The following is a 13,466-nucleotide window of genomic DNA, read 5'->3' on the forward strand; positions in this document are numbered from 1 at the left end:
ACTCTTTAGTAACGAACAGTTGAAAGTAATAAAAAACACGAAAAAGACCCTGTTGCATTTTGATGCAACAGGCAGTGTATGCAGGCCTCCTAATGGAGATAAGTCAATTAAAAGAATATTTTTGTACAGTGGGGTAATCCTCCTTGAATTGACAGAGCGAGTATTTTCCGTTTTCTCGATGATATCGGCAATGCATGATGCAAATACCATTTTCAAATTGCTAAATGATTTTAGAGTCTTTTGTGAGGCTCATAACTTTTGGCCTGCATTTTCAGGAGTAGTGACAGACTTTAGTTTCGCACTAATAAATGCAGTGTGCAAGTCATTCAACAATTGCACGTTGCTTGAGTACCTAAGACTATGTTACGATAATATGTTGAAAAGGAATTGTCATACACCTATGTTTTTGTGCTGCGCACATTTAGTGAAGTGCATTTGCAAAGATGTCAATAAATCACAGGCCAGTGACAAAAATGCCGTAAAAGAACTTTTAGTAAGCGTGATATTAATGAAAGATTTATCAACGGTGGATGCGTTCATTGCAAATGCTTATATTCTATTCAATACCAAATATTACACAACCTCAGTTGCAAATGCGTATAATAAACTGGTCGCACTTTGTCGCAATAATATTGAAAAAAAAGACCTTATAGAGTTATTAGAAAAAATGGAACACACTTCTTCGTCGCTTTTTAGTGACTCTAACACTAATAAGGAATCAATATATGCCAGTAGCCCTTACTACATCAGGTGTAAAAATATTGAAAAAAACATAAACATCGAATCGTCGGGTCATACGTTAAGTAAATATTACGACCCCTCACTATATGCCACCTTTGTATCTAAATACATGGCATATGTGCCCTTGTGGAGTAATTTGAGGAAAGACATGCGTACGAGCAATTCAGCTGTGGAGAATTACTTTGGACAAATAAAACAGTATAGTTTAAATGGACAAAGTAATTTAAAATGCACTCAGTTAATAAGAAAATTGAGAACAGAGGTAATATCACTGTCCACCGAAATTTTAAATGGTATTCCTAAAAAGAGGCTGACCAAACAACCAAAGTCAGGTCAAGTAGAAGAAATGTGGCAAAGAAGAAAAAGACCTTCCCACAGCCACTTCGATGGGCGATTTCTAAAAGAGATTAAAATAAAGGCCGAATTACTCGAATTACATGACAGTACATTCTGTACCTATTGCCGACGAGGCACAAGTCAGGAGGACTTGACAACCTCATGGGTTTCCTGCAATGTGTGCAACGAGTGGGTCCATCAAACATGTGCCCGGCCAGAATATGAGACATGTTCTTTTGAAGATATTGAAGAGTTCGTCTGTGAATATTGCCGTACTGGGACACATTTCAATTCAACCAAAGTATTCGAATCCCCACAGCCCAACTATTCATACCCAAATCTTGAGGTCTGTACCCTTGAAGTCTTTCCGAACGGATTAGCTAAGGATACAAAATATTACGCACGAATCGATAGAGGATACACCGTATCAAAGATGGCTTCCCTAAAATTTTCCCTTGACTTACTACCCTATGATGACTACGCGACCCTGCAGCCGCAACAATACTTGTCCGGTTTTGTTGTGGAGCATGCGTGTCATATATACAATAACGGCAAATACAACATTGTGAACGTGGAGAAATCAACGTTTATTTTTGGGGGTAGTGTCCGCAACCATGATTTTGTGGAGAATCTACCAATAACCACCGAGACTGACACTGTATTTTTAATATGTCTGTATCAACATTTCACAATGGTTTTGTTGTCCATTAAACGCAAAACAATGACGGTCATTGATCCGCTAGGGCATGAAAACGCACTTGGCCATATGTATTTGGCAGAAGTGAATAAATTATTAAAAGAAAAGAATTTTACCATGCATATATCTAAATTCGAAACCGTGAAGCATACAAAGCAAATGGACTCTTATAATTGTGGCCCTATGTTGGTTTTCTTTTTCTCGTGCTTGGTTAATGAAACCTCCATGATCAATAACAAAATGGATTTTGATGCATTCAGGGATGAAATAAAATATATTCTTCTGGAAAAAAGTGACCAAATGGACAAACTATGCTTTTTTTGTTCGAAAACTATCACAGACAACGACGGGGGATATTATCAATGTCATTTTTGCTATAGGAAAATTCATTTAAACACCAGTTGCATAATGTCAATCGCAGAAAAACGAACACATATGACAATAGAACAAAAAATAAAATCTCTAAATAACGGGTGCCAGTTGTGCAATATATATTTGGGCAAATCTTAAATTAACGTCAACCCGGTGTATGTAAATATACGTACACATCGTGTAACATCAACAACTGGAAAACTCATATATATTCTAAATGAATAACTCAACTTAAGGCGTCTATTTTTAAATCCGTTAGTATCGGGCATATCGGTTACGTATAGTTTCTATAATTCGATCGAACTAGAAGTTAGATAAAAATAAAAACCGGCTAAGTGCGAGTCGGACTCGCGTTCCAAGGGTTCCATACTTTACACAATTTAAACAATGTAATTTTTATGTGAAATGTCTTCAAAAAACCCGTAGGGGTCCGATCAAAAACTAAGTAATTAAGTCCGACTCACGCTTGACTGCACATTTCTAATAGATTTTCCTGTAATCTATAGGTAAAGATCTATTTTGTTTATTTTTTTTTAAATTTTTGATCCAGTAGTTTCGGAGATAAAGGGGCGAATGGTCATTTTTTGCCTATTTTCTTGAATAACTTCTAAACTGTTTATTATAAAATTATAAAAAAAATATATTTGAGAATATCACAATGAGCTCTTTCACTTGCTATGTAACACCATATAGTTTGAAAAACTTTATTTTTTAATTTTCTCATATACCCCCCAAAAACGCCCCCAGTATTTAAAATTCATTTGTTTACGTTGCATGTCCGTCTTTGGGTCACAAACTTACATATGTATACCAAATTTTACCTTAAGAGGCCGTAGTCGATTTTAGAGCAAAAATTTTAAATTGATAGATGTAGTCGTTGAAATTATACACGTTTTGTTACGTAATATCCAAATAAAAAGTATTGGTTTCTATTAGCACGTCTTCTCATCTTGCCTTTTAATAATGAGGTCGCAAGCGTGCGTCACCGGTAATATATGAAAAGAAGGGGCAGTTTTTAAAAATTCATCAAAAATTTATGGTGGTAAATTATACAAATTGATGTATAAGAATAGTTTCAACAAATGTTGTAGATTGTTTAAGTATCAAAATTACGTTGAAATTAAGTCGATTTTCAGAGAAATTGTCACTTGTTTTGAAGTAATTTCTGGAGAAAATTGATTTCGTCTAACTTTCATTTACACTACTTCAAAGTCATAATTATAAAAATGTAGTCTGATAAACGTCAAGTACAGGATATGTGTAATACAAAATTACCATATTTAGCTGTCCAAACTTTACGAAATTTACAATTATGAGCGACAAAATCAGTGCTTTACGCGCGTTTACCTAAACGTCCATCAGAAAAGCAAACATTACTAATTTAGTGAGTCTGTTTTCAACAAATTTATCTGATAAAGGGTAAGATAAGAAGATGCGCTAATAGAAACCAGTACTTGTTATTTCAATTAGGTAACAAAAGGTGTACAATTTCACAGACAAAATCTATCAATTTTACATTTTTGCGACTAAAATCGACACCGGCCCGGCGTCTTAATTTGTCCAGTAGCTTCGGAGAAAATAGGCTGTGACAGACGGACAGACAGACAGACAGACAGACGCACGAGTGATCCTAAAAGGGTTCCGTTTTTTCCTTTTGAGGAACGGAACCCTAAAAATTAGAACAGTATCTTCACTAGTTCAGAAATATTTCATTTTATAATATTTCTAATAGTACAGCTCTACTAAAATCTAATCTGACTCATAGCGTCCAAACTAAACGAGGTACAGCTCTACGAAAATCTGATTTGAATAGCCTTTTAGATGTCTACTGAGACATATGTAGTGCGACCAAAATCATCGATCTAGAAGTTAGGTGAAAATAATTAAATCTTAAACACATAGTTCTCCACAAGTTCAGACATATTTCGGCCGCTGACTCATAGCGTCCAAACTAAACGAGGTACAGCTCTACTAAAATCTGATTTGAATAGCCTATAAGATGTCTAATGAGACGTATATAGTGCGACCAAATTCATCGATCTAGAAGTTAGGTGAAAAAAATTAAATCTTAAACTTAGTTCTCCACAAGTTCAGACCTATTTCGGCCGCTGACTCATAGCGTCCAAACTAAACAAGGTACAGCTCTACTAAAATCTTATTTGAATAGCCTGTTAGATGTCTAATGAGACTTATATAGTGCGACCAAATTCATCGATCTAGAAGTAAGGTGACAAAAATTAAATCTTAACAAGATCGCCACAAGTTCAGACATATTTCGGCCGCTGACTCATAGCGTCCAAACTAAACGAGGTACAGCTCTACTAAAATCTGATTTGAATAGCCTATAAGATGTCTAATGAGACGTATATAGTGCGACCAAATTCATCGATCTAGAAGTTAGGTGAAAAAAATTAAATCTTAAACATAGTTCTCCACAAGTTCAGACCTATTTCGGCCGCTGACTCATAGCGTCCAAACTAAACGAGGTACAGCTCTACTAAAATCTGATTTGAATAGCCTATTAGATGTCTAATGAGACATATATAGTGGGACCAAATTCATCGATCTAGAAGTTAGGTGAAAAAAATTAAATCTTAAACATAGTTCTCCACAAGTTCAGACCTATTTCGGCCGCTGACTCATAGCGTCCAAACTAAACGAGGTACAGCTCTACTAAAATCTTATTTGAATAGCCTTTTAGATGTCTAATGAGACTTATATAGTGCGACCAAATTCATCGATCTAGAAGTAAGGTGACAAAAATTAAATCTTAACAAGATCGCCACAAGTTCAGACATATTTCGGCCGCTGACTCATAGCGTCCAAACTAAACGAGGTACAGCTCTACTAAAATCTGATTTGAATAGCCTATTAGATGTCTAATGAGACATATATAGTGCGACCAAATTCATCGATCTAGAAGTTAGGTGAAAAAAATTAAATCTTAAACACATAGTTCTCCACAAGTTCAGACATATTTCGGCCGCTGACTCATAGCGTCCAAACTAAACGAGGTACAGCTCTACTAAAATCTGATTTGAATAGCCTATAAGATGTCTAATGAGACGTATATAGTGCGACCAAATTCATCGATCTAGAAGTTAGGTGAAAAAAATTAAATCTTAAACACATAGTTCTCCACAAGATCAGACATATTTCGGCCGCTGACTCATAGCGTCCAAACTAAACGAGGTACAGCTCTACTAAAATCTAATTTGAATACCCTATTAGATGTCTAATGAGATGTATATAGTGCGACCAAATTCATCGATCTAGAAGTAAGGTGAAAAAAATTAAATCTTAAACATAGTTCTCCACAAGTTCAGACCTATTTCGGCCGCTGACTCATAGCGTCCAAACTAAACGAGGTACAACTCTACTAAAATCTAATTTGAATAGCATATTAGATGTCTAATGAGATATATATAGTGCGACCAAATTCATCGGTCTGGAAGTTAGGTGAAAAAAATTAAATCTTAACAAGATCGCCACAAGTTCAGACATATTTCGGCCGCTGACTCATAGCGTCCAAACTAAACGAGGTACAGCTCTACTAAAATCTGATTTGAATAGCCTATTAGATGTCTAATGAGACATATATAGTGCGACCAAATTCATCGGTCTAGAAGTTAGGTGAAAAAAATTAAATCTTAAACACATAGTTCTCCACAAGTTTAGACATATTTCGGCCGCTGTCTCATAGCGTCCACACTAAACGAGGTACAGCTCTACTAAAATCTGATTTGAATAGCCTATTAGATGTCTAATGAGACATATATAGTGCGACCAAATTCATCGATCTAGAAGTAAGGTGAAAAAAATTAAATCTTAACAAGATCGCCACAAGTTCAGACGTATTTCGGCCGCTGACTCATAGCGTCCAAACTAAACGAGGTACAGCTCTACTAAAATCTGATTTGAATAGCCTATTAGATGTCTAATGAGACATATATAGTGCGACCAAATTCATCGATCTAGAAGTAAGGTGAAAAAAATTAAATCTTAAACATAGTTCTCCACAAGTTCAGACCTATTTTGGCCGCTGACTCATAGCGTCCAAACTAAACGAGGTACAGCTCTACTAAAATCTGATTTGAATAGCCTATAAGATGTCTAATGAGACGTATATAGTGCGACCAAATTCATCGATCTAGAAGTTAGGTGAAAAAAATTAAATCTTAAACACATAGTTCTCCACAAGTTCAGACATATTTCGGCCGCTGACTCATAGCGTCCAAACTAAACGAGGTACAGCTCTACTAAAATCTGATTTGAATAGCCTATTAGATGTCTAATAAGACATATATAGTGGGACCAAAATCATCGATCTAGAAATTAGGAGAAAAAAATTAAATCTTAAACACATAGTTCTCCACAAGTTCAGACATATTTCGGCCGCTGTCTCATAGCGTCCAAACTAAACGAGGTACAGCTCTACTAAAATCTGATTTGAATAGCCTATTAGATGTCTAATGAGACATATATAGTGGGACCAAATTCATCGATCTAGAAGTTAGGTGAAAAAAATTAAATCTTAAACACATAGTTCTCCACAAGTTCAGACATATTTCGGCCGCTGACTCATAGCGTCCAAACTAAACGAGGTACAGCTCTACTAAAATCTGATTTGAATAGCCTATAAGATGTCTAATGAGACGTATATAGTGCGACCAAATTCATCGATCTAGAAGTTAGGTGAAAAAAATTAAATCTTAAACACATAGTTCTCCACAAGATCAGACATATTTCGGCCGCTGACTCATAGCGTCCAAACTAAACGAGGTACAGCTCTACTAAAATCTAATTTGAATACCCTATTAGATGTCTAATGAGACGTATATAGTGCGACCAAATTCATCGATCTAGAAGTTAGGTGAAAAAAATTAAATCTTAAACATAGTTCTCCACAAGTTCAGACCTATTTCGGCCGCTGACTCATAGCGTCCAAACTAAACGAGGTACAGCTCTACTAAAATCTGATTTGAATAGCCTATTAGATGTCTAATGAGACATATATAGTGCGACCAAATTCATCGATCTAGAAGTAAGGTGAAAAAAATTAAATCTTAAACATAGTTCTCCACAAGTTCAGACCTATTTCGGCCGCTGACTCATAGCGTCCAAACTAAACGAGGTACAACTCTACTAAAATCTAATTTGAATAGCATATTAGATGTCTAATGAGACATATATAGTGCGACCAAATTCATCGGTCTGGAAGTTAGGTGAAAAAAATTAAATCTTAACAAGATCGCCACAAGTTCAGACATATTTCGGCCGCTGACTCATAGCGTCCAAACTAAACGAGGTACAGCTCTACTAAAATCTGATTTGAATAGCCTATAAGATGCCTAATGAGACGTATATAGTGCGACCAAATTCATCGATCTAGAAGTTAGGTGAAAACAATTAAATGTTAATCATAGTTCTCCACAAGTTCAGACATATTTCGGCCGCTGACTCATAGCGTCCAAACTAAACGAGGTACAGCTCTACTAAAATCTAATTTGAATACCCTATTAGATGTCTAATGAGACGTATATAGTGCGACCAAATTCATCGATCTAGAAGTTAGGTGAAAAAAATTAAATCTTAAACACATAGTTCTCCACAAGTTCAGACATATTTCGGCCGCTGACTCATAGCGTCCAAACTAAACGAGGTACAGCTCTACTAAAATCTGATTTGAATAGCCTATTAGATGTCTAATGAGACATATATAGTGCGACCAAAATCATCGATCTAGAAATTAGGTGAAAAAAATTAAATCTTAAACACATAGTTCTCCACAAGTTCAGACATATTTCGGCCGCTGACTCATAGCGTCCAAACTAAACGAGGTACAGCTCTACGAAAATCTGATTTGAATAGCCTTTTAGATGTCTAATGAGACATATGTAGTGCGACCAAATTCATCGATCTAGAAGTTAGGTGAAAAAAATTAAATCTTAAACACATAGTTCTCCACAAGTTCAGACATATTTCGGCCGCTGACTCATAGCGTCCAAACTAAGCGAGGTACAGCTCTACTAAAATCTGATTTGAATAGCCTATTATATGTCTAATGAGACATATATAGTGCGACCAAAATCATCGATCTAGAAGTTAGGTGAAAAAAATTAAATCTTAAACATAGTTCTCCACAAGTTCAGACCTATTTCGGCCGCTGACTCATAGCGTCCAAACTAAACGAGGTACAGCTCTACTAAAATCTGATTTGAATAGCCTATTAGATGTCTAATGAGACATATATAGTGCGACCAAATTCATCGATCTAGAAGTAAGGTGAAAAAAATTAAATCTTAAACATAGTTCTCCACAAGTTCAGACCTATTTCGGCCGCTGACTCATAGCGTCCAAACTAAACGAGGTACAACTCTACTAAAATCTAATTTGAATAGCATATTAGATGTCTAATGAGACATATATAGTGCGACCAAATTCATCGGTCTGGAAGTTAGGTGAAAAAAATTAAATCTTAACAAGATCGCCACAAGTTCAGACATATTTCGGCCGCTGACTCATAGCGTCCAAACTAAACGAGGTACAGCTCTACTAAAATCTGATTTGAATAGCCTATAAGATGCCTAATGAGACGTATATAGTGCGACCAAATTCATCGATCTAGAAGTTAGGTGAAAACAATTAAATGTTAATCATAGTTCTCCACAAGTTCAGACATATTTCGGCCGCTGACTCATAGCGTCCAAACTAAACGAGGTACAGCTCTACTAAAATCTAATTTGAATACCCTATTAGATGTCTAATGAGACGTATATAGTGCGACCAAATTCATCGATCTAGAAGTTAGGTGAAAAAAATTAAATCTTAAACACATAGTTCTCCACAAGTTCAGACATATTTCGGCCGCTGACTCATAGCGTCCAAACTAAACAAGGTACAGCTCTACTAAAATCTGATTTGAATAGCCTATTAGATGTCTAATGAGACGTATATAGTGCGACCAAAATCATCGATCTAGAAATTAGGTGAAAAAAATTAAATCTTAAACACATAGTTCTCCACAAGTTCAGACATATTTCGGCCGCTGACTCATAGCGTCCAAACTAAACGAGGTACAGCTCTACTAAAATCTGATTTGAATAGCCTATTAGATGTCTAATGAGACATATATAGTGGGACCAAAATCATCGATCTAGAAATTAGGAGAAAAAAATTAAATCTTAAACACATAGTTCTCCACAAGTTCAGACATATTTCGGCCGCTGTCTCATAGCGTCCAAACTAAACGAGGTACAGCTCTACTAAAATCTGATTTGAATAGCCTATTAGATGTCTAATGAGACATATATAGTGCGAACAAAATCATCGATCTAGAAATTAGGTGAAAAAAATTAAATCTTAAACACATAGTTCTCCACAAGTTCAGACATATTTCGGCCGCTGACTCATAGCGTCCAAACTAAACGAGGTACAGCTCTACGAAAATCTGATTTGAATAGCCTTTTAGATGTCTAATGAGACATATGTAGTGCGACCAAATTCATCGATCTAGAAGTTAGGTGAAAAAAATTAAATCTTAAACACATAGTTCTCCACAAGTTCAGACATATTTCGGCCGCTGACTCATAGCGTCCAAACTAAGCGAGGTACAGCTCTACTAAAATCTGATTTGAATAGCCTTTTAGATGTCTAATGAGACATATGTAGTGCGACCAAATTCATCGATCTAGAAGTTAGGTGAAAAAAATTAAATCTTAAACACATAGTTCTCCACAAGTTCAGACATATTTCGGCCGCTGACTCATAGCGTCCAAACTAAGCGAGGTACAGCTCTACTAAAATCTGATTTGAATAGCCTATTATATATCTAATGAGACATATATAGTGCGACCAAATTCATCGATCTAGAAGTTAGGTGAAAAAAATTAAATCTTAAACACATAGTTCTCCACAAGTTCAGACATATTTCGGCCGCAGACTCATAGCGTCCAAACTAAACGAGGTACAGCTCTACTAAAAGCTGACTTGAATTGCCTATTACATATCTAATGAGACATATATAGTGCGACCCCAATCATCGATCTAGTAGTTAGGTGAAAAAAATATCATGATTTAACGGGACACTGCCTTAAGCACGCCTTAACGTTGAGTAAATAGTTATTTTTCTATATTAATAATTTATGTTTATACCATTTCTGTTATGTATGGAGAGATTTATTACGGACTTCTTAATTTGGTAGGTTAATTTTAGTGTGAAGTTGGCGGCCAAATGTTGGCGGCTGATTGGCGCCAACATTTGGCCGCTAACTTCACACCGGTAATCCGCACAATACTCTCGTTGAAATATTATGCAATTTAAATGACAAAGGCTAGACATCAGCGCTAATTTCAAGATATATCTTCGGATCTCATTTCAGTTGAAATATTCATAATAATTAACGTGCCTCTGTTAATTATTCCCCAGCTTGAATATTTATGCAACAATTAGAGAGTAAATAAAACAGACTGTCCGCGCAAAGTCGAGTTCCACATCATTGTTGTATATCATTTTCACTTAAAAGTGTACCATTATTTTTTTTCGAAAATTCATCAAGTTTTGGGTTATTTTTACTTCAGAATCACGAGGACTATCGATTTAAAAAGAGAAAAAATATGTTCCCACAAAAATAACAGTTTTGTAACGCATTTTCACATACATTTTGTCTGGACCGTTACAAAACTGAGACCCGAAATTCGTATGAAAAACTGGACACTTTTTTTCTTGTCTTATTCAATAGTTACTTAGTGATTCTGCGTCTAAACAACCCAAAACTTGATGATTTTTTGAAAAAAGTAAATGGTAAATACAATTTTTTCTGAAACCCCCAGATATGCCATATTTTATTTAAAGTTGTATAGGTAGGTACTCTACCCTTTTATTCTAGTTAAATTTGAGAATTTATATGTTATTACTTTTCAGAAACACGAGGCTTTGGATCCTAATAGGAGAAAAAATTGTCCCGAAATTCTATATAGGTAATTTTCGATGTTTCCAGTCCGTTACCGTCATTCAAAGTCTATGAAAAATGGCAACGGAATGGAAATAAAAATCTTGGGACAATTTTTTTTCTCTAAGATCAAAAGAGCTCGTGATTTTCAGTAGAACTTACATAAAAATCGCAAACATAAAAGAAATATAGTTTACATTTTTAAACAAAATGCCCAAAAGTAAATAAAACAGACTGCACGTGCAAAGTCGAATTTCACATCATTGTTGTAGATGGCATAATATTACGGAGTTCCCTAATGGGTTTACCGCGAACCAAGTTCGACGTGTTGCCTGCCTGTCATACTTATGTACGAATTTACAAGTACGACAGAGAGGCAACACGTCGAACATTTGAAGCCCGCAAAGAACTAACAAATTTTAACAAATACCTTGCTTCTATTCCTGGGGTCCCTGAAGTCTTCCTTGGACGCCTTCCTCCGCTTATCCTTCAGTATCATCCGAGCTGCAGCGAACGCCATTTTGAATTTCAGAAACGCCCGTTTCTCGCGTTCCACACTTGAAAGTCTTTAAAACGAACTTTTTGAACTTTAGAATAGCCTGTTTCTCGCGTTCCACACTCGAGTCTTTGAACGTTTAGAATTGAATAGCCCGTTTCTTGCGTTCCACACTTGAAAGTCTTTAAACGAACTTTTTGAACTTTAGAATAGCCCGTTTCTCGCGTTCCACACTTGTTTCTCTGACACTTTCTTAATCACAGACTCTTTAAATTGACTAATAATTGCTTCTAGATTTCACTATTTAACTTAACAATGCTTTAACACTAATAAAAACTTAACAATTATTGCCGTCTTCGTTGAATACAGGTAACAATATAATTGAATTTAATTAACAAATGTTATCACTTCACCTTGTTATAATTGAACGAATTATTTTAATCACTAACACTGTGGAAGAAAGTAATTACTAATTGGTTTCCTAGGTTGTTAGTAATATTCTCCGATTCATAATGTATTTATTATCTTTATTTATCTATTATTCATTACTTTAATTTAGGTATTTAAAAACTTTTCTTAGAAAGCAGACGGACCCTTCATTCGTAAATAGCGGCTGCAGTCTACTTAGAAATTTAATTCGTATTTTACTAAAAGCAGATATCTGGAAATAATAACCCTACCCACAACCCACCCAGGTCCCCACCCAGGTCAGGGTTGTCAGAGTACCCACAACACAAGCCTCTTAAGCTTACCTTTGGACTTAGTCAACTTATGTAAGAATATCCCTAAAATATTTATTTATTTTATTTATTTATTATTTATTTAATAAGATACCTAACTAGTATAGTAAATGGAAGCGCAGCTACGCCAGACACAAAAAGATGCTCTTCGTGGCGATGTCATCAACATTAAGAAAATTGCAAAAAGCCCGATTTATAGAAATTGAGACTGATTCTGATTTTACAATTTGATATGGTTCCGTAAAACCACCCAGCTAGAGTCCAGTATCCTTACCACAAGTTTGACACTGACATGTTCGCTAGCGATAGCGTAGTCACAATGCATCTCCCTCTTTGATCGTTTTTACATTGTCCGATCCGATATCGGATGTCGGAAGGAAGTCAAATATGTGTTTCTCTGTATATATTTATGCATTTCATAAATCATTATTACTAAAAAACAGTAAATAACGCAAAAACGGCGGACTTAATGCCAATGGCTCTCCTGCAGCTGTTTTGGTTATAGGCGCCATCCGACATCCGATATCGGAAAGGCGCTTCCGATAAATTCAGCCATGTCGGACCCCCCCGTCAGCTGTAGGACCGATAAATGAAAAAAAAAACATATCAAATTCTTGTAACAGAATTGGCCTATTGGACGGTATAAGCTGAAAATGTCTTATGAAAACAAGGAACGGAAGAAGAAAATTGGCAAAAGCCTTTCTACTTTATAATTACTGGTAGAGTTTTAATGTCATCGTGATTGCTCGTTTTGCTGTCTTAAAAAATGCAAATTATTTTTTTATTACTGTCGCTATAATATTTTTGTTATCAAAGAGCTCCGATTTGTTTTCTAATAATTTTCAAATATTCATGACGTAGGGGAGAAGACCGCTAGGCTGAAGTGGGACTGGTCACGTCTGCCGCATGCATCCGGATAGGTGGACTAGTCTAGCCACCAATTGGATGCCACAAAATATGGACGTGGTAGGCCCAGACAGAGATGGCGGAACGACTTAGATACCACTAATAACTGGCCGGAGTCGTGGAAATCAAGAGGAGAGACCTTTGCCCAGCAGTGGGACACTATAACAGGCTATAAAAAAAGCACTCATCAAATCAATCCAAAAATATTGAATCACATTTAGAAACGG

General features: G+C 35.8%; 1 protein-coding gene across 4 annotated transcripts in view; it reads right to left on the reverse strand.

The window, feature by feature from the left end:
• LOC134746252 (calmodulin-A-like) overlaps nucleotides 1–13,466 on the reverse strand; it is a 280,136-nt gene that overhangs the window by 131,756 nt on the left and 134,914 nt on the right. Inside the window, exon 1 of one of the 4 annotated variants that reach the window (XM_063680586.1) lies at nucleotides 11,528–11,696. The exons of 2 other annotated variants lie outside the window; for them this stretch is intronic. In XM_063680586.1, coding sequence (XP_063536656.1) covers nucleotides 11,528–11,617 — 90 coding nt within the window. In that variant the 5' untranslated portion in view covers nucleotides 11,618–11,696. Of the gene's footprint in view, nucleotides 1–11,527; nucleotides 11,697–13,466 lie in introns of those variants that run through there. One more of the 4 variants, XM_063680587.1, reaches the window with a different exon arrangement.

This window comes from Cydia strobilella, chromosome 12 (genome assembly GCF_947568885.1).
Source record: "Cydia strobilella chromosome 12, ilCydStro3.1, whole genome shotgun sequence".
Taxonomy (NCBI): domain Eukaryota; kingdom Metazoa; phylum Arthropoda; class Insecta; order Lepidoptera; family Tortricidae; genus Cydia; species Cydia strobilella.